Raw genomic sequence first — 23,607 nt, forward strand, 5'->3', positions numbered from 1 at the left:
ACTTAAAATGCAGCAACAGACACTTGATCATAATTTTCTTTAGGTCCCCATAAGATTATCAGCACCCTCAATCAGTAGGAAGTAGCCTGGAAAACTACACCCACATTCCCAAAAAATGGACTATGGATGTTTTTCTTTGTTTAGAGTGTTGGTTACAAGTTGTTATGGATAATGGTCAGGAAGAAAGCTAAACAAGGGAGATTCGATTCAGAATTCTTGTTTTGAAAAAGGGGGGGAGTGCTGTGGGACAATGGTCTTTTATCTTGTCACTTACATTATTTTTAATAAAATGCTGATTGGCCAGTAGCCAGACAGGGAGTATAGGTGGGGCAACCAGGCAGAAAGTGAAGGGAGGGCAATGAGAATTCTGGAGAGAGGGAAGTTTCAGTCCACAGCTGTGACCTAGCCTCAGAGGTAGCAAAATGTGACTGCCTTGCTGAAAAAGCCACGTGGCTAACTCAGACAAGAATTATGGGTTAATGTAAGTTATAAGAATTAGTTAATAAGAAGCCTGAGCTAATGGGCCAATCAGTTTATAACTAATGTAGACCTCTGTGTGATTTTTTTGGGACTTAATGGCTGCAGGACTGGGTGGAACAGAAAACCTCGGTCATCGCATCACAGTACCATACCATGAGCAGATTGCAAACATAAAGAGCATTCTCCTCTTAGATTAAATAAGTAATGTGTACAATACCCATGGAGAGCCACAGAGGTCAGAAAAGGGCATCAGATTCCCTAGCACTATAGTTCAAAGAGTCACCTGATGATGCTGAGAACTGAACCTCGGTCTTCTGCAAGAGAAGCACGTGCTCTTAACCACGGGGCCATGGCTCTAGGCCATGAATGACACTTAAAAATGTTCCCAAATCCTGAATTACACTTCTACCAGGACATACCCTACTTACCCATCTATCATCTGGACTATTGCTTCTTTTCAAGGTGTGGCAATGGTTTTGATTCTTTATATTCCCAATGTATAATAAATAGGACTCAGTTAATATGTGCTAAATAATGACATGCTCCCTCTGTACCGGACATTCTGACTCACGTCTCACATACTGTGCGCTGCTACCATCTTTCTGTGTCTTAAATCTACCTGTGAACTCTGCAGCTCATTATATACAGTAACATGAACGGCATTTTAACATATATACTTCTGTGCTGTCAACTCACACAAATTAAGAAACCAACAGAGTAACAGAGAGACAAGCAAACACAGGTTAGGGAACCTCTAACAAGATAATTCTTTCTGCTTCTCTGCATCTCATCAACTGTAAAATGAAGATATTTATTGCTTGGGCTAATGCTCAATTTGAAAATTCTCTATATTGACCCAAAGGAGATAAGGTAAAAAACACTTATAAAAGGTTTTTTTTTTTTTAAAAAAAAGTGATATTTTCAGTAATAATGTCATTTTTCCTTTTTGAAGACGCCCAATAGTAATTTCCATATGTGAAATATGAGGGTTTGAATGTACCATGGATTCATGAATTCTGACTGTTTCTTTGGCTGGGAACAAAGTTCATTTGATTTTGGACCCAAAAGTGCTATCTTCTCTTTTACAACAAAGTGTTAAACCTAGAACTGTTCCTGAGGAAACCTAAGTGGCGAGTGTTGTTATTCTAATCTGGGTGAATGATTAAAATTCATACACACAGATATTTAGAGCCACATGCATTAACCTTTCTACACCCATCTTCAGATAAATACAAACAAGCAGTCCACAGACGGACACTGAGGTCAACGTGAGAAGACTTGCAGTAAACAAAAGACACAGCCTACAGTATGCCACACAGGGGAAACCTCAAACAGACCAGAATACTTGTGGGAAAAGAAGAAGTGATTTTGCGCTTACTTTTAGGGTTCCGCAGTTTAGCAGAACGCGCCAAGGCCAGGTCGAAGTGAGCCTGGTCCGCATTCTCACACAGGTTGATGATGCGGCACAAGCAATCGGCAGCAAATACCCGCGTGGCCCAGCGAGGAGCCACGAAAGGCTTTGATTTGTCTTCCTCACCCAATGTGGTAAACATGGTGTCGTCGTCCATCTCATCTTTCTTTTCAGATTCTTCATCTTTGCCACTGCTCAGGAGGGCTGCCGCACTCATGTCTACAACAACAACAGTGACACCGTGACTTTCCCATCGTGAAGGTTCACAAAGACCGCTAATTCTCAACTCTGAAAAAGGGAACTGACAAGTTCTTAAACAAAAACCAAGGAAGACGTAACATCAATTAACTTTACGCACATCTCATTTGCAAATTTAGATAGAATTACATGCTATGCTGCACCACAGGGTAACCTGGGATTTTTAAGATGTAAAATTTAAGTTGAACTTTCAAAAAGCTTAAAATATATTTCAAAGCATATTCATTTATACTATGATTTAACCTTCAACATTTTACAGGGACTTGTGAATAAAAGTTATCAATATTTTTAAAAGTAGGCTCAAATTAATATAGATGCATATCTATGTTTATATATCAGAAGACAATTTTCTCATCGCTTTAAGAACATCATTTAAATACATACCACTAGAAGCTGCCAGGACATCTTTACAAAGCATCAGCCAGCGGGAGAGCTTTTCCACTGCTAGTGAAGAAAGCATGTGTCCCAGCGTGTCATGAATGTCTGAACACAGTTTTCGGTCTGTCTCTCGGTCTAGCATTCCAAACAGAAGGCCCTCAAGCCCCGTGTCTGTTATATTAACGCCCTGGTGCCGGCAATGGATATCACCTCGATGACCAACTCCAGGTACGAAAGGACTGACATCTGAAAAGGGATTTCACAAGCGAGTTTGTATGAGACGCCGTACGGTATAGGCAGCTCTGACACTAAAGACCAAGCCTACCACGTGACTCACAATGACAATAAAATCTTCTGTAAATGCCTTTTAACTGTCATCTCCACTCACATACTGTACAACAAAATTTAATCTGACAATAAGGGTAAATCCCTGCTTTCTAAAACTGATTTTCTGTACTCTTAGAAATATGAAAAATTTCAGCTGGTTTTAGTGGCACGCACCCTTAATCCCAGCACTTGGGAGAGAGAGGCAGGTGGATCTCTGTGAGTTCGAGGCCAGTCTAGTCTACAGAGTGAGTTCTCGGACAGCCAAGGCTGTTACAGAGAAATCCTGTCTCAGACAAAAAAAGGAAAGAAAGAGAGAAAGAGAGGAAGAGAGGAAGAGAGGAAGAAAGGAAGAAAGGAAGAAAGGAAGAAAGAAAGAAAGAAAGAAAGAAAGAAAGAAAGAAAGAAAGAAAGAAAGAAAGAAAGAAAGAAAGAAGTTTTAAAAAAAGACTGTTGGCCAATCAGAGAACTCACTGGCACCGGCGCTCTCCTTGTCCCCTGCATTCTTCGCCAGGCTCATGGCATATTCACACACTTCTGCTGCTTCTCTCTGCGCAAGCTGCCGGAGACAGGCCACAGCTGCTCGTCGAAGTAAGAGGTGGGAGCTGCACAGGTGAACCTGTCAGCATAACAAGTGCAGGACAGTATTTATGGCTGTCATTCTTTAACTTCATTTACCCGGTGAACTCATCCTTGGGAAGCAAGCCTTACTTCTGCAGAGGTTCCTTCTTGAAAGACCTTGGTTATTTAAAATACCATCAGGGGCTGGGGAGATGATTTAGCAGTTAAGAGCACTGGTTGCTCTTCCAGAGGACCTGGGTTCAATTCCCAGCACCCATGTCAGGCAGCTCATGAACACCTGTAACTTCAGCCCCGGAGGGAGCTGACACCTCTGGCCGCCTTGGGCCCCTGTACTCACCATGTGCTCATACCCATACCCAGACATACAAACCATATAATTAAAACTGATAAATTTTAATTTCTAAGTAAGTATAACACAATCATATAATAGCATTTTGACAAGATACTCAGATCAATAAGACATATAGGAAAGACATCAGTATCAAAATACCTATGTTGCGATCTGTTCTCTAAAACTTGTACGGAAATTCAGGACTGTCTGCTCATCTTAAGTATATAAATGGGGCTGGAGAGATGGCTCAGAATTTAAGAGCAGCACTGACTGTTCTTCCAGAGGTCCTGAGTTCAATTCCCAGCAACCACATGGTGGCTTTTCAGCCATCTATAATGAGATCTGGTGCCCTCTTCTGGCATACATGGAGGCAGAATGTTGTATAAATAATAAATAAATAAATCTTTTTTAAAATCTATGAATGGTTTCACTGGAATACTGTCATCTGCAAGTACACAGAAAGTCAATGCAGTGAACAGAAAGTAAGCGAACAGAACATACAGTAAGAAATAAGAGTGAAGGAGAGGGGCTGGAGAGATGGCTCAGAGGTTAAGAGCACCGACTGCTCTTCCGGAGGTCCTGAGTTCAATTCCCAGCAACCCACATGGTGGCTCACAACCATCTGTAATGGGATCTGGTGCCCTCTTCTGGCCTTCAGGCATACATGGAGGCTGAACACTGTGTACATTAAAAAAAAAAGAGTGAAGGAGAATATTTATTAAAAAAATTAAAACAAAATCAAGCAAGCATGAACCCAACCAAAAAGAACTAAAATAGGAGGCTTGGGTACACCCCAATAGCCATAGTAAAATATCAGAAATACAGTTCAGTCTTGGGTGCCTCTGTTGACTATATTTAAATTTGCCTATTTGTAAAATGGGAATGAAATATTCACAGGATTACAGTAAAAATAAGATGCAACCAAAAGCAAAATGCTTATATCAATACAGATGCAGGTTAACTGCTTACTAAATGTCATCATATTGTCATAAATTTGTATTCATGCACTGAATCTGAGCTACAAGTGCTGGAGGGGAGAGCACATAGCCTTCACAATACTAGTTCATCCTATGCTATCAAAACAGCATTTGTGGGGCTGGAGAGGCAGCCCACATTAACAGTCTCCACTGCTCTTTCAGGGACCAACGGCTGCTTCCCAGGCTCAAGTCATCCTGTGGTTCCAGGTCTAGGAGATCAGACACCCTCCTCTGGCCTCCACAAGCATTCCTCCCACATGCATATACATATAAACTAACACACACACACATACGCACACACATGCATACACATAAATTAGTAAGTTTTTAAAACTTAAAAAAGACATCTTTTCTTTTGAAGAACATCCTTTTACTTAAGATATACATACGTGTATAAAACCAGCCTATGAAATCCATATCAAATATTAAGAAAAGTAAAATGTAACCGAGGGGAGAAAATCCTTATTAAAAATTAAAAATTATCTACTTTTCTTCCTAAAATACAGATTTTCCCAAACGTTCACATACCCTAAACTAGAAAGTATAAGGTGTAGTCATATCAAATGGAAAGAACCCCTTCACTTGGTCATGCAATTTTGAATGTTTTATGTGTAGAATGTTCCTCCTATCTTACAAAGTTATCTTTTAGAATCAGTTTAAGTAGAATAATATAAACTTTAATTATGTGATAATTATAGAGAAAGAAAATACATTCAACAAATATGTTAACTAGCCAACCAAAGAGAAATGTAAATCAAACATCCCAGTCTATAAAGTGTTTTATTTGTCTTTGATTTTGAGACAGGGCATCAGGTAGACCACACTGATTTCTATCTCACAATGCAGTTAGTTGAACCTGGCCTTAAACTCCCAATTCTTGGTCTCCCCACCAAATATTGGGATCATAGGCATGTGCAACCACACTTGGTTACGAGTTTTTAAAAGCTTCATTTCAGTGTCCCTGATGTTCACTTTCCCCTCTGTCTTTATATATGACATTAGAGATTCAGTATACAGTGTTGTTTTCCAGTTCTAGTGTCCTTCTACATTGAACTGTAATGATACCATGGCCATAAGTTATAAGACCACAACAATGGAACACAGGAGAGGTGGCTCAGCATTTAAAATTGTTGGTCCTTCTTACAGAGGACCTTAGTTCAGTTGCCAGAACCCAAGAGCTACCAACTGTCTGTAATTCCAATTCCAGGGTATTTGAAGTCCTCTTCTGGCGTCTGTAGCATTTGATGCGCATAAAGTCATGCAAGCATGCACATGCATGTGCATGCACACACAAACACACTAAAAACAATTAAAATGGATTAATGTAATTCTGGATACTGGAAACTTGTCTACTGGAGTTTGTAGATGGTTCCTGACACAGCAGTTTGACTTAAAGCTTTTTTTGAATTATAATAGTAGTGATACGCATTCAGCCCAAACCATGTTTGGAAATTTGACTTTTTCACAGTCAAGGAATGTGTGGTAAGACCCTTTGATGATGCTCAGCACCAACGCCAAGCCTGCTCTCATAGTCAGCCATGAGGTCATCTATATCAGCAGCCAGCACTGTGCACAAAAATCACGGCTTTGCTCAGTCATGCTGTCCAGCAGGTTAAGGGTCACACATGCATATTCAACTTCTGATATTTTTAACTTAAGAAGTATTTATCTAGACCTAATCCTTTCATGAGCCAAGGAGCGTCTGTATTTAAAAAAAAAATCATCAATTACAAGGAAAAGTAAAAGTTAAAGAAAATGATTGCTGTTTGGTCAAAACTGATACATTAGTGTATGCATAATCTCTAGTTAAGTGTGACTTTTTATTTATCAAAGCTGAAGATACAGCAACTTAGGAGCAAATGGCATTTTAACATCCATGGTTTGTTTTGCCAAGACATTTTAATGCAATAAAATCATTTTTGGCAAGATTTCTAGAAGGATAAAGAATTGGGTTTTCACGTATTGATCTTACAATCAGGAATAATTTGGTGATATGAGAATATATGATGAAACCCAAGACAGACTGCGCCACCAATTTTATACAGCCGTGTGTTGATAAGAAATGACACAGTTCCTCCAGGACTTTATTCTAATTGTCAGCAAAAATGTTGGCTATGGGATCGACTCACAGTGCTGCTGCTTTCACACACAGGTGGGTGGGCTCTTTCAGCAATGACACATAGAAACCTTTTTCTTCCCAAGCTGAGTCTCACGATGAAGCTCTGGTCAGCCTTGAACACACTATACAGAACCAGGCCAGCCTCAATCTCATAAAGAACTGCTGTCTTTGCCTCCTGAGTGCCGAGATAATAGGTGTGTACCAAATGCCTGGCTAAGAACATTTACTTAATCATAAAGATAAATTTCACCTTGAAAATCATTCACTGATAATTTCTAAAATCATTCTAGATGACGCAAATCCAACAATTTTGTCTAGACAAGAGGAACTGTGGTCACATGACAGACAAAGCAGTTGTTTCCAAGTACAGAATTATAATAATTTAGAATGGCACTTGTGCTTTCAGAAACACATTTTGAACAGTTCTAGTCCTAATCATATTTAATTAGTTTGTTAACAACTACTATGATAAAATGTACCTCTCAATATGTTTTCTGAAAAAAAAACATTCCTTTTGTTTTCGATACTACACATGGCCGCACATAACATGGCCATCTCTGAGAACTGACATGTAGAACTGACATGAATCTACAAAAGTCTGAATCCATTTCATTACTTGGGATTAATGCACATACAGACTATTTTTAGCAAGTGTCAGAGCATCTGGCAAATGCAAACTGCATGAGAGGCTTTGGGCGATGTTTCAATAGGGCAACCACTTGAATGCCCCTTCTCCAGTCTGCTATGCCATCTCCTTCCCCAGCAGACAATAAGCTCACTTACTCAGTCTTTTGGAAGAGGTTCAGGAAAGTATTCCAGCATGCCTGCAATAAAACCCCAGATGTTCCACTAAGGAACCCAGCTTGGAAACATTATCTTGTGCTAAACATAGGAAACTCATTGTGTTCCCCGTGGCTTGGTGATAAACTCCACTCAGTTAAGAAATCAGTTTTTACTTTACTAGATCCTTTTAACTATGTTTTTGTCAACCTCTATAGCATAATAAAATTTAAAGAAGAAAAAGATGGGGACTCAATGGGGGTAAAGCACTTGCCACTCAAGCCCGAGAACCTAAGTTTATATCCCCAGAACTTAGCCAAAAGTTGAACACAGTTGTGCATGCATCCATCATCCCAAAGCTCCTACTGAGATACTGCAGGTGGAGACAGGAGCATTCCTGGAAGTCTGAAGGCCACTGAGCCTTGTGTACAGATCAACAAGAGACCCAGTCTCAAACAAGATGGAAGGTTGACGGCCTAAAGTTGCTCTTTGACCTTCATTTGCACACTTTGATACACACATGCTCACACTCATATATACACACCAAGATTTAAAAAAATGTTTTCAAAAAAGAAACAAATGGAGAGAGAAACCAGAAAACCCCGAAAGGCAAGTCTGTGTCTTTGTGGCCACGGTCCTGTCTGAGCTGTACCAGCAAGTGACAGACACCACCTATGACCCCACAGCTCACATTACGTCACAGCTTCTGGCAGAATGCTCAGTTTCGTATTGTAAAGGGGGATGTAACACACACTGATACTCTGCTGTTTTCTTTCTATATACATTTTACATACATGTCATATGCATTTGGTTCTACCCTGTATCTTACTCAAACTCCTTGATGGTTTGGGACTTGTTGAATTCTCCCTAAAGTAAAATAGGAGCATGCTTTATTGAGTAAAACTAATTATACCACACCAAACCAAGTATGTATCATCTTGCCCTTTATTATCCCATAGGGTCTTCCTTTCACCCCAGCAATAGCCTCCAGTGGTGACATCTACTGTGGCTTCCTCCAGCCTCCTCTTGGTTTCCTCTCCTCCCTGTCCAGATAAGACGCCATCATTTCAGCACTGCCTCATCCGTATTCCTTCTCTATGCTGATGCCTTTTATCTATCCCGCATGGTCAAAGTCTACCTATGAAGGTATGGAAGTCTGGTTTCTTACGGTCTTTACCTAACTCATTTACAGTTGCTGAATAAAAAAACCCCAACTAAGCAAAACTGATCTCATCACAAATCACACACTGGAGCGATAGCATGTCATTAATCTATTAATCTGGTAGAGCCCCTGCTCTCCCGGAGAATCTTGTAATTCTCCAGGTAGTTCAGTTTCCTATAGCCCACTCTCCTTAACTTCAGATTCCCTCTTTGTAGAAGTTAATCTCGCCTTTCACTATTAATATAAAATCATCAGGCAACATCCTTAGTTTCCAGACACCAAATCTCTAAGCCCACCTTTAGCTACGTCCATCTCCTTTTAGCCAGCTTGCATTGAAAGGGCTATCACATTACTTAGGCCCTGGAAACTCTATTCAACTAAAATGCACTTGGATTACTAATTATTCTCTCACTTGGATTACTAATTATTCCCTTTCTTTCCCAGATGCTTACCACTCCCCCTCTATTGCTCCCTTACATGAGCATGGTAACAGGCTCACAAACTGCTCTGACAGGAGGAAAAGCATCTCCTATCCCCTGGACCCTGTCTTCTTTATTTAAAACTTAAAAAAAATGTTATTTTTATTATGTGTAGCATATATTTCTGTGTATCGTGTGCAGCAAATACCTGAGGGGCCAGAAGAGAGTGCTGGATGCCCTGGAACTAAAGTTACAGACAGCTGTTAGCTATCATGTAGTGCTGGAAATTGAACCTGGGTCCCAGCAGTTCATGTTCCTAACTGCTGAGTCATCTCTCCAGCACCAGCATCCCCATCTTCTTCTTGACAAACAAATGTCAGGAGGAGCTCTTTTCCTCCATCTCTAACTCAATGGTAGAGCACACTTAGGCTTCCACTTCTAGTGTTCCTCCAGTGAGTTCTTGCTAAGAAGCACGTGACAAAGTCCAAGGGCACATTCCAGCTCTCGCCATCCTTGTCAGTGTGGGGGCAGGTTCCCTGCTCCTCCGCTCCACCTGGCTTCTGAATGCACACCTCTAAATTTCCTTTCTTCTGTCTTACGTTACAGTCACCCTCCTCTTTCTCTTCCCGTTACCTCTTAATTCTCTCTCTTTTCTTTTATATTTCGAAGATGCTGGGTTGTTCATTCAGCATTCTCACTGATGATCTCGTCCACTTCCATAGCTCATCTAAAATGTTTAGGCTCCCAAACTCACGTCTCTAATCCATCCTCTTTCTTCCGAGCTACAGGCTCATGTAGTCAGCCACATTATCCACAATCCCCAATGTTGCCCAACAATGCCAGTCAAAGGAAATTCCATCACCATGCTCAGGTCACAACACTAAACGCATCCTTCTTACTTTTCCCTGAGAGCCAACTAATCAAAGCATTCTGTCAATTCTCCCTCTTAAATATCATCTGAATCCATCTTTTTTCCTTTATTCTAATTAAAACCAACCTAAAATTGGAAAAACCCTTATCATCCTGCTCCTACAGTACCCAAACCCTTACCCTACTGTAGAGCAGTCCAGTCTCCACTGCACAGCAAGAACAGAATGGGGGAAAGGACAGTTCTCACCATGTGACTTCCCCGTAAATGGTTCCTCATAGCTTACAGAACAAAGTCTAACGTCTTACTGTCTATGAGGTCTGCATGATCCTCCACCTGGCTGACTGCTCAGCCACAGCTTTCTTTTCTCTGTTTGCACTCCTGTCTTCTCCCAGGTTTAACCACATAATAACTGGTTCTTTAAGCATATCACACTTCTCATGCGGGGCCCTACATTTCCCCTTGGACACATGGATGCTGTGCTAGTCTACAAACTAAATCCTTTCCTGCATACCACACCTTAAGTTCTACTTTCCAGGAAGCTAACTTCTGAATGTCTGGCTTACGATAGGTGCTGCATTACATATTCCTTACGTTACCCTTCTGCCTTTCTTTCCCACTTGTTGTTTACTGAGAATCAAACCCAGGGCCTTTAACTGCTACACAAGTGCTTTACCACTGAGCTACAGAGGTTTTAGCTCTTACCTTGATTGTAAACAGCTATTGTTCATTGACCCTTGTTAGCTATAAGCTTCATAATGACAAAGGCTTGACCTTGTCTTATTCATACACAGTACTCTGCCTGATGCCTAGCATATAGCAGGGTACCTGTAAGCATTTGTTGAATGAGTGGGCTGCAGATTGCGATGACAGCGGCAGATCTCAGATCTCAGACTGCCAACCAAGCTCTAAGAAACACAGTTCGGAGAGGGCAAGACTACATATGCCAAGTCCTTACCTAGGAAATAAGTGGTTCATCAAAAATATTCCTTAAAATGCAAAAAAAAAAAACAAAAAGAAGAAATAAAAGAAGATAACAATTGAAACTTAAACTCTAAAACTTATGATCCTCACCAAACATATTTGTTTTGTTTTGGTCCAATTTGGCCTTTTGGTAAAGACACTTTAAAGCTCCCAAAATAAAACAATGAAACAACATAGCTGTATACTCACACAAAGGCTAGGAACAAGGCTAGACAGATTGACATGCCGTGGGGCAAACATGTGAAGCTGCTGAAGGCAAGAGATGGCAGCTGCCTGAACGAGAGAGTCGGAATGGTCCTGAGTGATCGCACAGCCCACCAGGCAGGAGGAGCGGATGGTGGAAATGGTCGCTGCATTTCCTAACCAGAAAATAAAAGACGAAGTAAAATACAACTGTGTTATCAGTGTCTCAAAAACACTCCTGGGGGAACCATCTTCTAGATGACTCCTTCTTTCAATCGTTATTCAGTCTGCTTAAATACTCTGAATAGTCTCCAAATATGACTTCAAAACACAACTGTATTTACAAGGCAATAATTCATGTCTTAGAAACATATTCCTTTAAAAAAAGTCATACTAACCTTTATAACCACCAATCTTCCGCCAAATAACCAGAAGATTTTTCATTTTGTGGTTCTCTGCTTAACAAATGCTACAATTTTCATTATGATAATTTTAAATACTATTTGAATAATAAAAATCTTCTTGCAGTAATTAAAGAAAAATATCACATATTTTCTGCATAGTAGTTTAATTACCAAATATAGGTATTTGAAATTTTCTTCTAACGTGAATTAAAATAATTTTATGTACATACACCAGTCAAGGAAATCACATGATCATGCACAAAACAAAACCTTGGAAGTTCATAGTCCTCTCTACTTTCATATTCTGTCTATAAAATGGAGGTAATATATAGTGCTCAACTGTGTCATCATTAAATGATGACAATACAAAGTTGACCTCCTTTTGTGGATTAATTAATAAATGAAAATTATTAAAAAGGTTTGCAAGCAACATGATGGTGACACCGAGGAAATTGAGGGAACGGTAATTGCCCATGGGCTTCCTTTAGTTTAAAATGAATTTGCTTACCTTGCAGTTCTGGCCCAACAGTAGTTATTATAGCACCTAAACACCTGCCCAGACACTGATGGACTTCCGTGTGTGAAGGTGGAACTGTCAACAGCAAGGTGAGAACTAGAGACAATGTGGGTTCCACGTATCCACGGTACATTGGGCCGCTGGAATCTACTATCAAGGCAAGTGAATGAAGAGACCAAGTCTACAAGAAAACACAGGCTATTTCAGTCGTAAGGAACAACTGCAGTACACTGAATAGAGTATGCTAAGTTGTTGCAGTCATGTGAATATTTTTAAACATGTTCTGAGACAGAGTTTTGCTGTGTCGTAGGCTGGCCTCGAAGATGTGATCCCTAGCCTTCCAACTGCTGGCATGTGGCACCATGTGTGTACTCTTAAAGTTCCACTGCAGCTGTATTTGCTTAAGCACGAGGTGCTTGAGAAACAACAAAGGTTAAAAAAAATACTCAAAGAGTAAATGTGACCCTAAAACCTGGGCTGTGGTAAAACTGGAAACAAGAGGGGAAATGAAGCGAATTATGTATCAACCAACCTAATAATATAAGTACAAAAACTAAAATGTAATAAACAATAAATATGCTTAAAAGTACATATGTGAATTATGAAGATTGCAGGTAAATGTGTGGTGCTGTAAACAATCATTCTAATTGATTGACAATTGAAAGACAAATGTTATGTTTTCTCTCACTGACAGAAGTTGGCACTGAATCCTCAGATATATGTGATTTTGAAATATTCATAGAGGTCATAAATTAACTATGAGATCAAGTGGAGGGGAGATAGCACTAGCATAAAGGATTAAAAGAGAATAGTGGAGCAGAAAGGGTTAAACTGGGGTTGCGGAATGGAAGGTGGGGTAGGGGAAGGAATATGGGAGAAATAAACTAAATAACACTAAAGACCTTTCAAAAGAGACATATGGGGTTGGAGAGATGGTTCTGCAGTTAAAAGCACTGTAACAGGGCAACAATGATCCTACTAGACAAGAGGCTGAAAAATAGAAGCCTACTGACAGGCATGAGTTAGTTCTTTTGGAGTCACTGGCCATTGAGGCCCCATAGACCCCCCCCCCAAAAAATTAACAGATTTTTGACATTGTTCCTGATTACACTTTTGAACTTGAAAGTAAGATCCTATTGATGAAGATAGTAGATTCGTGAGTCATAGACCAGGGCAAAATTACACTGGTATGGATCTAGAAGCTTCATCACACTGACTAGCTGCATAGTCTTGGAAGGTTCTGCCAGAAGAGACTAATCATCAGGTCATATCCAGTTATGAATGCTGCAAGCTACAAGAATGAATGGCCAGGGAAGACATGGTCACTATTGGAATAGTGGCATGAACATCATAGGAGTAACCAACTATTTCTGATTGGATTTAAATCCTATTCTACAAGATGAAATCATGCCTGCCACCATTATCAGGCTAAGAACCTATAGCTAGGTGGTCCTAAGCTGTAGGGGATATCTATTACTACTGTGGGGCTAAATGATACTATTAAACTGACGCTTAGTGATCTATCGTTGTATTTATAGATCAATGCGTATATCAATCTGCCTCTGAGAACCTTCTATTTGCAGTGGATGGAGATTAACACAGTGACCTACAACTGGCCCAAGTGCAGTGAATAAAAAACTGCAGAACTAACTCTCATCCCCAAAGGGAATGTACGGATCACTGCAGAAGAGGAGGCAGAAGGAGAGTAAGAGTATAAGAGAACATTTCTTCTGGACACAGCAGGGAAGCTGCAGATATGAATTCATAGGAATTTCAAAAGCATGTACAAGCAAGACCAAACAACAGAAAGGAGAGAGGAGCTGGGCATACTAACCCATAGCAAGCCATGAAGATACTGGCAATTGTTGGCTTCAGGGAAAGGGAGAACAGTTTTCTCTAAGAGTGTATGTAGCCTCCAGGAGAAGACCACACATCAAAGAAGATTTAGGAAGTACAAACTGGTCTTGAAGGATTAAAAAACAACAACAACAACAAAATTTGTGGGTGGGAAGGGAAGGGGGTAGTGAATTGAGAAAGAGTTAGGAGAGGGTGAGTATGATCAAAATATATTGTATGATATTCTCAAAGAACTTAAAAAGCTACATCTATCCATCTATCTATATACATACATACACACATAAGTATACACACACAGATGAATAGCCTTAATTAAGAGTAAAAGGTAGACTTTGAAGATTATGTTAAAAAATAAAATTCTTGCTAATGTCTATGGCAAATAAGCTGAAATAACAAGGAAAGAGCATATAGTACGTGTGTTATACTGACTTTTCTTTCATAGATATCATTTAAAAATTTTGTGTCGGGCACATTCCTGTGATCCTAGCACTCAGGAGTCTGAGTCAGGTGAATAGAGAGTTTGAGGTCAGTTCGTGCAGAACAGGAAGACCTTGTCTCAAAGGCAACTGTAGAAAAATACTTTAACACTGTGTACCTGAACTTCAGGGGATGTCCCATCTTGAGCTAGAGCCAATAAGATGCTGACACTGGTTTTTAGGTGTTGTCCCGATCCTATGCCACCAACATAACGGTGCAAACAACCGAGGGCCAGGGAATGACCAGTCCTGGATACGACATCTCGAGCCGACTTCAGCCTGACAAAACATGACGCAACAGGAATCGTTTGCTCCGTTTTCCTCTAGTAACAGTCTTATTATGAATCTCACACATAAAAGGAAATCATTCTGGAAAGTAATAGAACAAGAGTCCTTATAATTGACTTTGAACATAAAATTTACAAAGTATTTGTGGGGCTGAGGCTCGCTGACAGAAAACACATCCAGTGTGTACAAAGTCCTAGGTTCTGTCCCTAGTGCCAAGGAAAAGAAACTACATCCCGAGAAGACACAACATAATAAATTAAATTAAGAAATTTCCTTTATTTATTTTTTTTAAATTTATTTATTTATTAAGGATTTCTGCCTCCTCCCTGCCACCGCCTCCCATTTCCTTCCCCCTCCTCCGATCAAGTCCCCCTCCCTCATCAGCTCGAAGAGCAATCAGGGTTCCCTGACCTGTGGGAAGTCCAAGGACCGCCCACCTCCATCCAGGTCTAGTAAGGTGAGCATCCAAACTGCCTAGGCTCCCCCAAAGCCAGTACATGCAGTAGGATCAAAAACCCATTTCCATTGTTCTTGAGTTCTCAGTAGTCCTCATTGTCCGCTATGTTCAGCGAGTCCGGTTTTATCCATGCTTTTTCAGACCCAGTTTGTCTTGTTTTTGAAGTGTTAGGGATTAAGTCCTAGGTCTTGTGTACACTAAGCAAGCACTCTATCACTGAGCTATACCCCAGCTACTTATAATCAAAGTCTCTATAAAATGGACAAATTTCTACATACTTTATATATGTATATAAGAGACTTATTTTTATTCACATGTAAGTAAATTATATGTGGGTACCCACAGAGACCAGCAGAGGGCACTGGATCCCCAAGAGCGGAGTTATAGGAAGTTGTAAGCTGCCTGCTGTGGGTGCTGAGAATTGAACTTGGGTCTTCTCAAGAAGTAGTGAGTGTTCTTAATTGCTGAGCCATTTCTTCAGTCTCAGAGATATATTTTTAGTAAATTTTAAAAGTAAAAGAAATATTGCATATAAATTTTAAAATAATTTACATTGAGATGTACTTATTATGCAAAACTTGCACAATAATCCTTAAATCTGCAGTGTAACTTTATTCCTTTTCTCCTCTAAAATGAGACCTTATTCCAGGGAGTAAGCAAAAGAAAGAGAAAAGCTGGGTAAAGCAAGGCAGAAAGAAGAGAGGACAGCGGCAGGTGCCTGTGGATGACATGATGGGGAAGTCTTGACTGAACGCTCTTGATTCCAAAAGCTAGATAGAAGCCAGGTCCTCTTTAGAAGTTCTTAACACATTACATCTCTCCCAGAATCTAGAGGGCCATAAATCACTGAACTACAAATTAAGATTATTATAAAATTGCCCCTTGCTGTAAATCATGTGGAAAATACATACATAGTCTAGGTAACAGTTGCTGACTGCTTAAAAGACATCTTGACTGGTTGAGAAACGTTTTAGGAGACACACTTACTTGTCAAAGCTGTACTGGGCCATTCGAGCAATAAAAGATGCCTCTCCCACCACCTGAGCCATTCTTCCAAGGGCTTCCCCTGCTGCACACCGTAAGATGGGGTTTGGGTTGTCAAGAGCGCCCATAACCAGTGTCAGAGCAGATTTACGAACTTCCTCAGGTCCTAAAGTGCTCTTGTTTTCAGCTAAGCCCTATATTGATTTTAAAGAAGAATAATGGTATTGATTCATAATTCATACTGAACAAAGAAAAAGATATGTTGCGATCTTAGGAAATCCAGGTATCTTTACAGATTACATACGCTACACCTGGGGCTGACACCTACTAGGTGGACTGTGATCACGTCCTAATGTGACTTCAGAACATGTTATTAATAATCACAGTTCATGGCAGAATTTCTACCCAAGGGCTAATACTCAATATTCTTTTGGGCATAAAGGATACTGTAAGATTAAATTGAGCACTAAGCCTCAATACTGTAGTGAGTCCGAAACTGATTCATTTGTATAAAATTCAGTAAAAAACAATATGTGGCTCCAAGTTGTTGTTCAGCTACTTAGGAAGATGAAGCCGGAGGAAGGCAAGGTCTGCCTATTTACACAGCAACCTCAAGACCGGCCTGGGCAACTAGCAAGACCTCAACTTCAAAATAACAATTAAAAAAATGAGCTGAAGATAGTTCAGTGATATGTGCCTAACATATATTAGGCCCTGGATTCAATTATCAGTGCCACACAAAAAAAATAAACAAAACAAAGAACCTCACAATTATGTGTGAAGTGTACAATCAATATATATGTAAAGACAGAGGAGGAGGCGGTGACTGAATGATGACAGAAGTTTGTCTTCTGTTCCAGCTACACCTGCTGCTTTGGAATTTAACTTCCTTATCTGAGATGAAAAACGTTAAGCCATGGTGCCAGGAGAGTGTGTTAACTAGAGAAAAGGCATTAGTCACGTCTGTGTAGAAAAGTGCAATATGTACCACGATGTTAAACCCACTTCTCCCAACTGCTAAGGGCCACCATGACCTCTTCACTGCTCAGATGTCAGTGTCAGTCTAGATTTAGGGCATATATCAATGGCTGCATAAGTAACCCCACCCGTGTTAGCCCTGTAATCAATGCCTGTTTCCCTCCCCAACACCATGCTTACAAAGCATGACTTAAGGAATCTTCGTTTAATCACTTCTATTTTTATTTTTGTTGTATTTAATTTTATTATTAGAGCATCATTCTTTAATAATCCTAGCACTAAATAATATATAAAAGTTTTTAAGCTACCCATGATAACCTGGATACTATAATCATGAACTCTATTGAGCAGGCACTTGTTACTGTGTTTCATAGTATAGAAACTGAAGTTCAAAAAGGTTAAGAGAATAAAGCCAGTTGACCCAGAGAACACTCCTTTCATACAGCATTCTTTCATTTATGAAATCCATCCTTTCCTGATTCAGTTTAATTCACAAATGGAAATTAAGATTTATTTCATAAATCTTTATTAGAAAATCAGATCTCATTAAACAGATAATCTCAGAAAATCCCAAAAGAAATTACTGGTGCTTGTAAAATTTGATGTTCAAATTGAAATGAAAACTTTTAAATTACTAAAATATAAAATACTGATTCAATTATAATAAGCCCATATAAAGTTTCTAGTAAATGTACTGAGCTAACATAAAGTCACGGTCTTCAAAAGCATAGACGTAGAAACACAAGTGCTATAATAATCTGGTAGGCCTGGCTTCTAAAGACACACTAACACCTTTCAGAGCATTTCTGATGTTCGAGGAGTAACTACCTTCAGGGCACTGAGAACGGCGGTAAATATATTGAGCTGCACAGCCTGCTGGCGGACACCCTTGGCTTGCTTAACACATTCAGCAAAGTGATCCAGCATTTGTAACCTACAGTAACAAGATAAGATCACATTAGTGGTTTTTAATTTAAGTATGGCTTAAAAACAGAAATAAAATATAAATAAATTATTTATCATTTATATCCTCAGACTGTGTCCATTTCATTCCCACAGTTGATTGAAAACTGACTTTTACCTCCTATATTAATATATACTCAAACAGAACAAGAAAGGAAACTAAATATTAATTTTCAATTAGCAAAATAACAGTTCATAATTTCAGAGGTCTGAAACATTTACACCAGGGTGTAATATAAATCAGAAAAATTTCTGATTTATAGTATATGATACGCTTGGCACTGAGTATCATATATCACGTTCCAGAGGCCTCTGTGGAAAAGACCGGATCCTGACAGCTGTGCTGTCAGGCAGTGACAGGGCTGGTGGGGGGTCATCGGTGCACTGGGGGCATGCCCTGGGGGAGCAGTTGGGACCCTGGCTTCGTCCTTCTTTCTCTCACATTGCTTTCTAGACATGAGGTGAGCTGCAAGGCTCCGCAATGCACTTCCACCATAACATGCTGCCTTACAACAGACACAGCAATGGGGCCATTTGATCACAGAGCAGAACGTCTACAGCCTTCAGCCAAAGCAAATGGTCTCTTTATATGTTATCGGTTTCAGTTATCTTTAAAGGACTAATGTAGAGCCCGCGAGTTTCTCCTCCTTATTTTTTTGACAAGGTCTTCCTATGCTGCTGGAGTTAAGACTCTTCCCCTGCTGCTTCAGCCTCCCGAGGACCTGAGCTGCAGGTATCGCAGAGTTGTGTCTCTTCACCTGTTCTAAAGTATTTCTAATGGGACAGAAGAATCGTTACCTATTTCCGTGGATAATTTTAATTAGGAAGAAAAGAGTGGCATAGTTTTAAACCCTTTTTATTTTTTTTTCTTTTTCTTTTTTTTTTTTTAAAGATTTATTTATTTATTGTACACTGGTATTTTGCTTGTGTATATTCTCTGTGAAAGTGTCAGATTCCCCAGAACTAGAATTACAGACAGGTGTGAACTGTCATGTGGGTGCTGGGAATTGAACTCAGGTCCTCTGGAAGAGCAATTAGTGTTCTTAACCACTGAGCCATCTCTCCAGCCCTTAAACCCTTTTTATTACAGATTGTGTATTTATTTGTGTGCATGTATGTGGAGGCTCAGGTGCCAGGTGAGCACACACAAGTCAGAGGCAGATCTGTGGGAGTCAGCTCTCTCCAACTGTGAGAGTTCAAGGGTCAGACTTCTGTTGCCATGGCAGCAAGCCTCCATACCTGCAGGGTCACCTCCTCAGCCCTTGTAGAATTTTTTCTTTTCTTCTTTTTATTTTGATATGGGGTCTCTCTAAATAATATAACTAAACTCCATGTAGTCTAGGTTCTGTTTTTTATTATTATTGTTGTTGTTTCATCTTAAAAACATCTTACACAGGAGAGATGGCTCAGCAGTTAAGAGCACCTGCTGCTCTTGCAGAAGACCCAGTTCCCAACCCCCAGATAGTGGCTCACAACCATCTAAAACTCTAGTTCCAGGGCATCCAAAGTCCTCTTCTGACAGACTCTGGCACCAGGGACTCACATGGTGCACATACATACATGTAGGAAAAACATACATACACATAAAATAAACATAAAACATTTTAAAATACTCTTACATGGAACAGCTTACCACAACCTATTCAGTGATTTCAAGAAAGGTTTAGCTTAGGACACTTTTCTAAGTGTAAAAAGAAAAACAAACAAACAATCAAAAAAATAAAAAGTAACTAAAAGTGAATTTCACAACCAGCTGTGTAACTTTGGCAAAACCACAAAGTCTGGGGTTTGAATATGCTTATATTTAAAGCAGGTATATAATTTATAGTTTTTCAGCTTTAATGTTGTTTAATATTTATGTGGTACTCAATTGTACTTAGTGAGATCAAGCTTAGATATGAAAAGCAAATAATTAAAAGCAATTCATCAAATAACCTACACATATAAAGATATATTCTCTATTGGGTGTAATAATGATACTCTAAGGCACGTTCTGTAAAAGTTAAGGGATCTGAAAGGGTCTTCTGGGAAATCACAACTACACAGACTGCTGCTAGGGTCAGGGATGGAGGCTGTGGACGCAGAACACAGCAACCAAAATGCTCTGCTACAAGAAGATAGCTCTAATTAGAAATACAGCTTAATTTACAAACTGTCAAACCACTAGGATGAAAACTTTTTGGGTAAGACATGGTCCATAAAACAGTGGGTACTAGATGTTAGTACACAGAGCAAAATCTTAAGTTTCAAGTTACATGGAATTTGCAGCCAATTTATTTTATCAGGTACATATAAATTACGCCATTAAATTCATGAGACTACTGCTTAAGTAAAAACCTATGTTACTGAGGAATTAGCAGGGATGGAAAAAATCTATTCTTAAACATAATTTATATTTGACTAAATTACCTGGCTAACTTTACACTAACCTGTGTTTATAAGAAACATGTGGAAACACAACACCAAAAAGAGCTACGGATGCATCAATCACGGAGACTCCAAGAGGGAGAGGGCCGGGCACGGCTTCGCCAGCAGGTATCCGCAAGTAAATGGAAGAAGGGTCATGCTCCAGAGCTCCGCTTCCAGACGCACTGTTCGGCTGGAGCTGCAAGAGAAACGTGAAGACTGTCCACATTCACCCACTAAGGTCTGGTTATCAAATGAAGTATGGGGGAATAAAATGTGGTTAGGCCTGACTGCTTTAAGCAGATGGAAATATAGTTTTGCCATTAAAAAAAGGTCATCATCAGAATCATCTTCTAGAGTCATACATAAGAAAAGGCACGTTCACTTCTTTTGTTTGTTTCGGTTTTTCGAGACAGGGTTTCTCTGTAGCTTTTTGGTTCCTGTCCTGGAACTAGCTCTCGTAGACCAGGCTGGCCTCGAACTCAGAGATCCACCCGCCTCTGCCTCCCGAGTGCTGGGATTAAAGGCGTGCGCCACCACCGCCCGGCTTATGTTCATTTCAAACACTTGTATAATGCCCACTTTAATGTGCAAGCAAAATAGAATCCATTATAACAAAACCCATAAAAATGACTTTAGTGGATTTGTTTTTATTTGCTTGTGTTGAAGACAGCTTCTAGCTATATAACCCTGGCTGGTCTCAGACTCACTATGTAAACCAGGTTGGTCATGGACTCACAAAAGACCTGCCTGCCTCTCTCTCTCTCTCTCTCTCTCTCTCTCTCTCTCTCTCTCTCTCTCTCTCTCTCCCTCCCTCCCTCCCTCCCTCCCTCCCTCTCTCTCTCTCTCTCTACCTCTCTCTCTCTACCTCTACCTCTCTACCTCTCTACCTCTCTGCCTGGCTCGGCCTCCAGCTCAGAAGGACTGGGATCAAGGTCATGTGCTACCATGCATGGTTAAATGTTTTTTTCATGTATAAAAACAATTTATTTGGTTCTAAATCTCCACTCTATTAACTCTGATTTCTTCCTAATCTGACTAAATAAAACACTAACAACCAAAAAGCCAGTTAAATCTGAGTTTTGCCATAGATACAACCAAGTAACTAAATACAAAAGATAGTGAATGAAGACATTTTGCCAAATTCTGCTCCTACTATTGACCTTTTCACCATTCATTCACCTCTCAGATGCTAGTAAGTGTCTAAGAAAGTGCAATGAACGGTCCTGTAGCCCAGGGTATCTTCTTTAGATGACAATGTGCCATAGGGCCACGGCTTTAGATTACACTAGCAATTGTATTTCCTTGTATGTTTTACTACCTGGTCTTCAATTGACTTATGATCAGTTTCTTGGAGCCAGGAACCCAGCAGAACGCTGTCATCATAATGGCAGAGGGACCGAAGGAGGGAGGTCGTTGTGTTGGCTGAGTTGTCGGTCAGAGTGAATTCTGCTACAAGTTCTCTGAGAAGTGCATTGAAAGATCCTAAGACAGAGAACATCAGAGCAGATTAAAATAATAATTGTCATGTCCACAAAAATCAGCACTGTGTTTACCAGGAAGAAAGTTAGCTTCCGTCCCTTTGTAAACGAGCCGTACTATTCTTCTCTCCCTCCTCTCTTTCTCCTTCCCTCTGTGTCCCTCCCTCTCATTCTTACCAAGACGGGCAGACCTTGATGTCCTGAGCTCAAGTGACCTGAGACTACAGTTACATAGTATAATACAATTCTCATTCTAAAATTTATATTAAATATTTTAATGTTGATTTCCCCCACAACAGTTCTGAGGTGCCAGGGGATCCATGGGTGTTAGGCAAGTGTTCTCCCATTAGGCTAGATCTCCCAGCTCTTTATTTTTGTTTTAAGCACAGTGTATCACCAGTGCTAGCCTTAAACTCATGCCGTGACCAAACAGGTCTTAAACTCATGACCCTAGTGTCTCAGCCTTTCAAGTAGCTAAGATTACAGGCCTACATCACTAGACCTGGCATGCACTAGTTTTAACATACAATAATGGTATTCTCCTATTTGTTATGATATAATGCAGTTTGAGTCCAAACTAAAAGTAACATAAAAATGCAAAGAGTGAACAGAGCCTTTATTTCAACCATATTTTATGTTATATGACACTATTTATTAATTGTCCAACACATGCAAACACTGAATAGTTTTAGTTGCCAAAGTAACTAATATTCTTAGTTATCAAAGTTTTAAAACCAAAGTTAGTGGGCTTAACAGTATTACAGAGAAATTACTGGTTTGATATTACTTTATATATTTCATTTCTACCAAGTAAACTATTATTCTCCCATGATGGACACCTAAACTATTGGCTGTGTTACAAAATATATGGAGTAATCGGGAATAGTAATTTAAAAACAGACTCTGAGGGTCAATCAGCTGGGTCTGAATCCAAACTCTGCTGCTTACCAGGTAACACACAGGCAAATGTTCTCTTCATCTGAGAGTCTTTCTCTACAGAAGAGGTGTTTAACCTCTTAAATTGGGCTAGCATCAGAGCAAAATAATAATATACATAAAGAATGGGAATGGGAGCCAGAATATGATTTAAAAATAAACAAATATGAATGCCTTTATGTGAGGAAAAGCTTTGATGGGGGAATCCTCGTCAGAACTCCAATACTATGAAGAACCGAGAAGCATACTGAAGAATTCTTGTCAGATACTACACATTTTATTTACCTTCATAAGTTTTCGGAGGTAATAAAGCCAAGATGTCATAAAGTCTTAACCGGACCATTGCGGCACTAGCTTTCAGGTGGGCTCCGTGGGCCTTAATTACGGAGGGAATGCTGCAGTATCGAAGGTGAAATGGGTCAGTCAGCTGTCAGAACAAGCAGCACTGTAAACACTGAACGAGGCCACTCAGCAACACATTGAGATGCTTCCAGAGTACACTGATAAGATAATCTGTTTTCTGTTAGTTTTGAGACCAATAATAATAAAATTAACAGAAACACGTCAGAATACAATGCTTTTTAAACCACACCATTAATACAAC

The 23,607-nt window shown here is 39.8% G+C and overlaps 1 protein-coding gene across 2 annotated transcripts in view; it reads right to left on the reverse strand.

Annotated features, from left to right (window-relative positions):
• Positions 1-23,607, reverse strand: part of Heatr5b (HEAT repeat containing 5B) — a 76,598-nt gene that overhangs the window by 30,338 nt on the left and 22,653 nt on the right. For both annotated transcript variants that reach the window (XM_075955768.1, XM_075955767.1), the window contains 11 exons: positions 23,289-23,398; positions 21,908-22,071; positions 20,610-20,785; positions 18,046-18,151; positions 16,243-16,433; positions 14,630-14,789; positions 12,169-12,358; positions 11,263-11,432; positions 3,326-3,470; positions 2,534-2,773; positions 1,859-2,110 (listed from right to left, as the gene is read on the reverse strand). In XM_075955768.1, coding sequence (XP_075811883.1) covers positions 1,859-2,110; positions 2,534-2,773; positions 3,326-3,470; positions 11,263-11,432; positions 12,169-12,358; positions 14,630-14,789; positions 16,243-16,433; positions 18,046-18,151; positions 20,610-20,785; positions 21,908-22,071; positions 23,289-23,398 — 1,904 coding nt within the window. The remainder of the gene's footprint in view (positions 1-1,858; positions 2,111-2,533; positions 2,774-3,325; positions 3,471-11,262; positions 11,433-12,168; positions 12,359-14,629; positions 14,790-16,242; positions 16,434-18,045; positions 18,152-20,609; positions 20,786-21,907; positions 22,072-23,288; positions 23,399-23,607) is intronic.

The sequence above is a fragment of the Microtus pennsylvanicus genome, chromosome 21 (assembly GCF_037038515.1).
Source record: "Microtus pennsylvanicus isolate mMicPen1 chromosome 21, mMicPen1.hap1, whole genome shotgun sequence".
In the NCBI taxonomy this organism is placed as follows: domain Eukaryota; kingdom Metazoa; phylum Chordata; class Mammalia; order Rodentia; family Cricetidae; genus Microtus; species Microtus pennsylvanicus.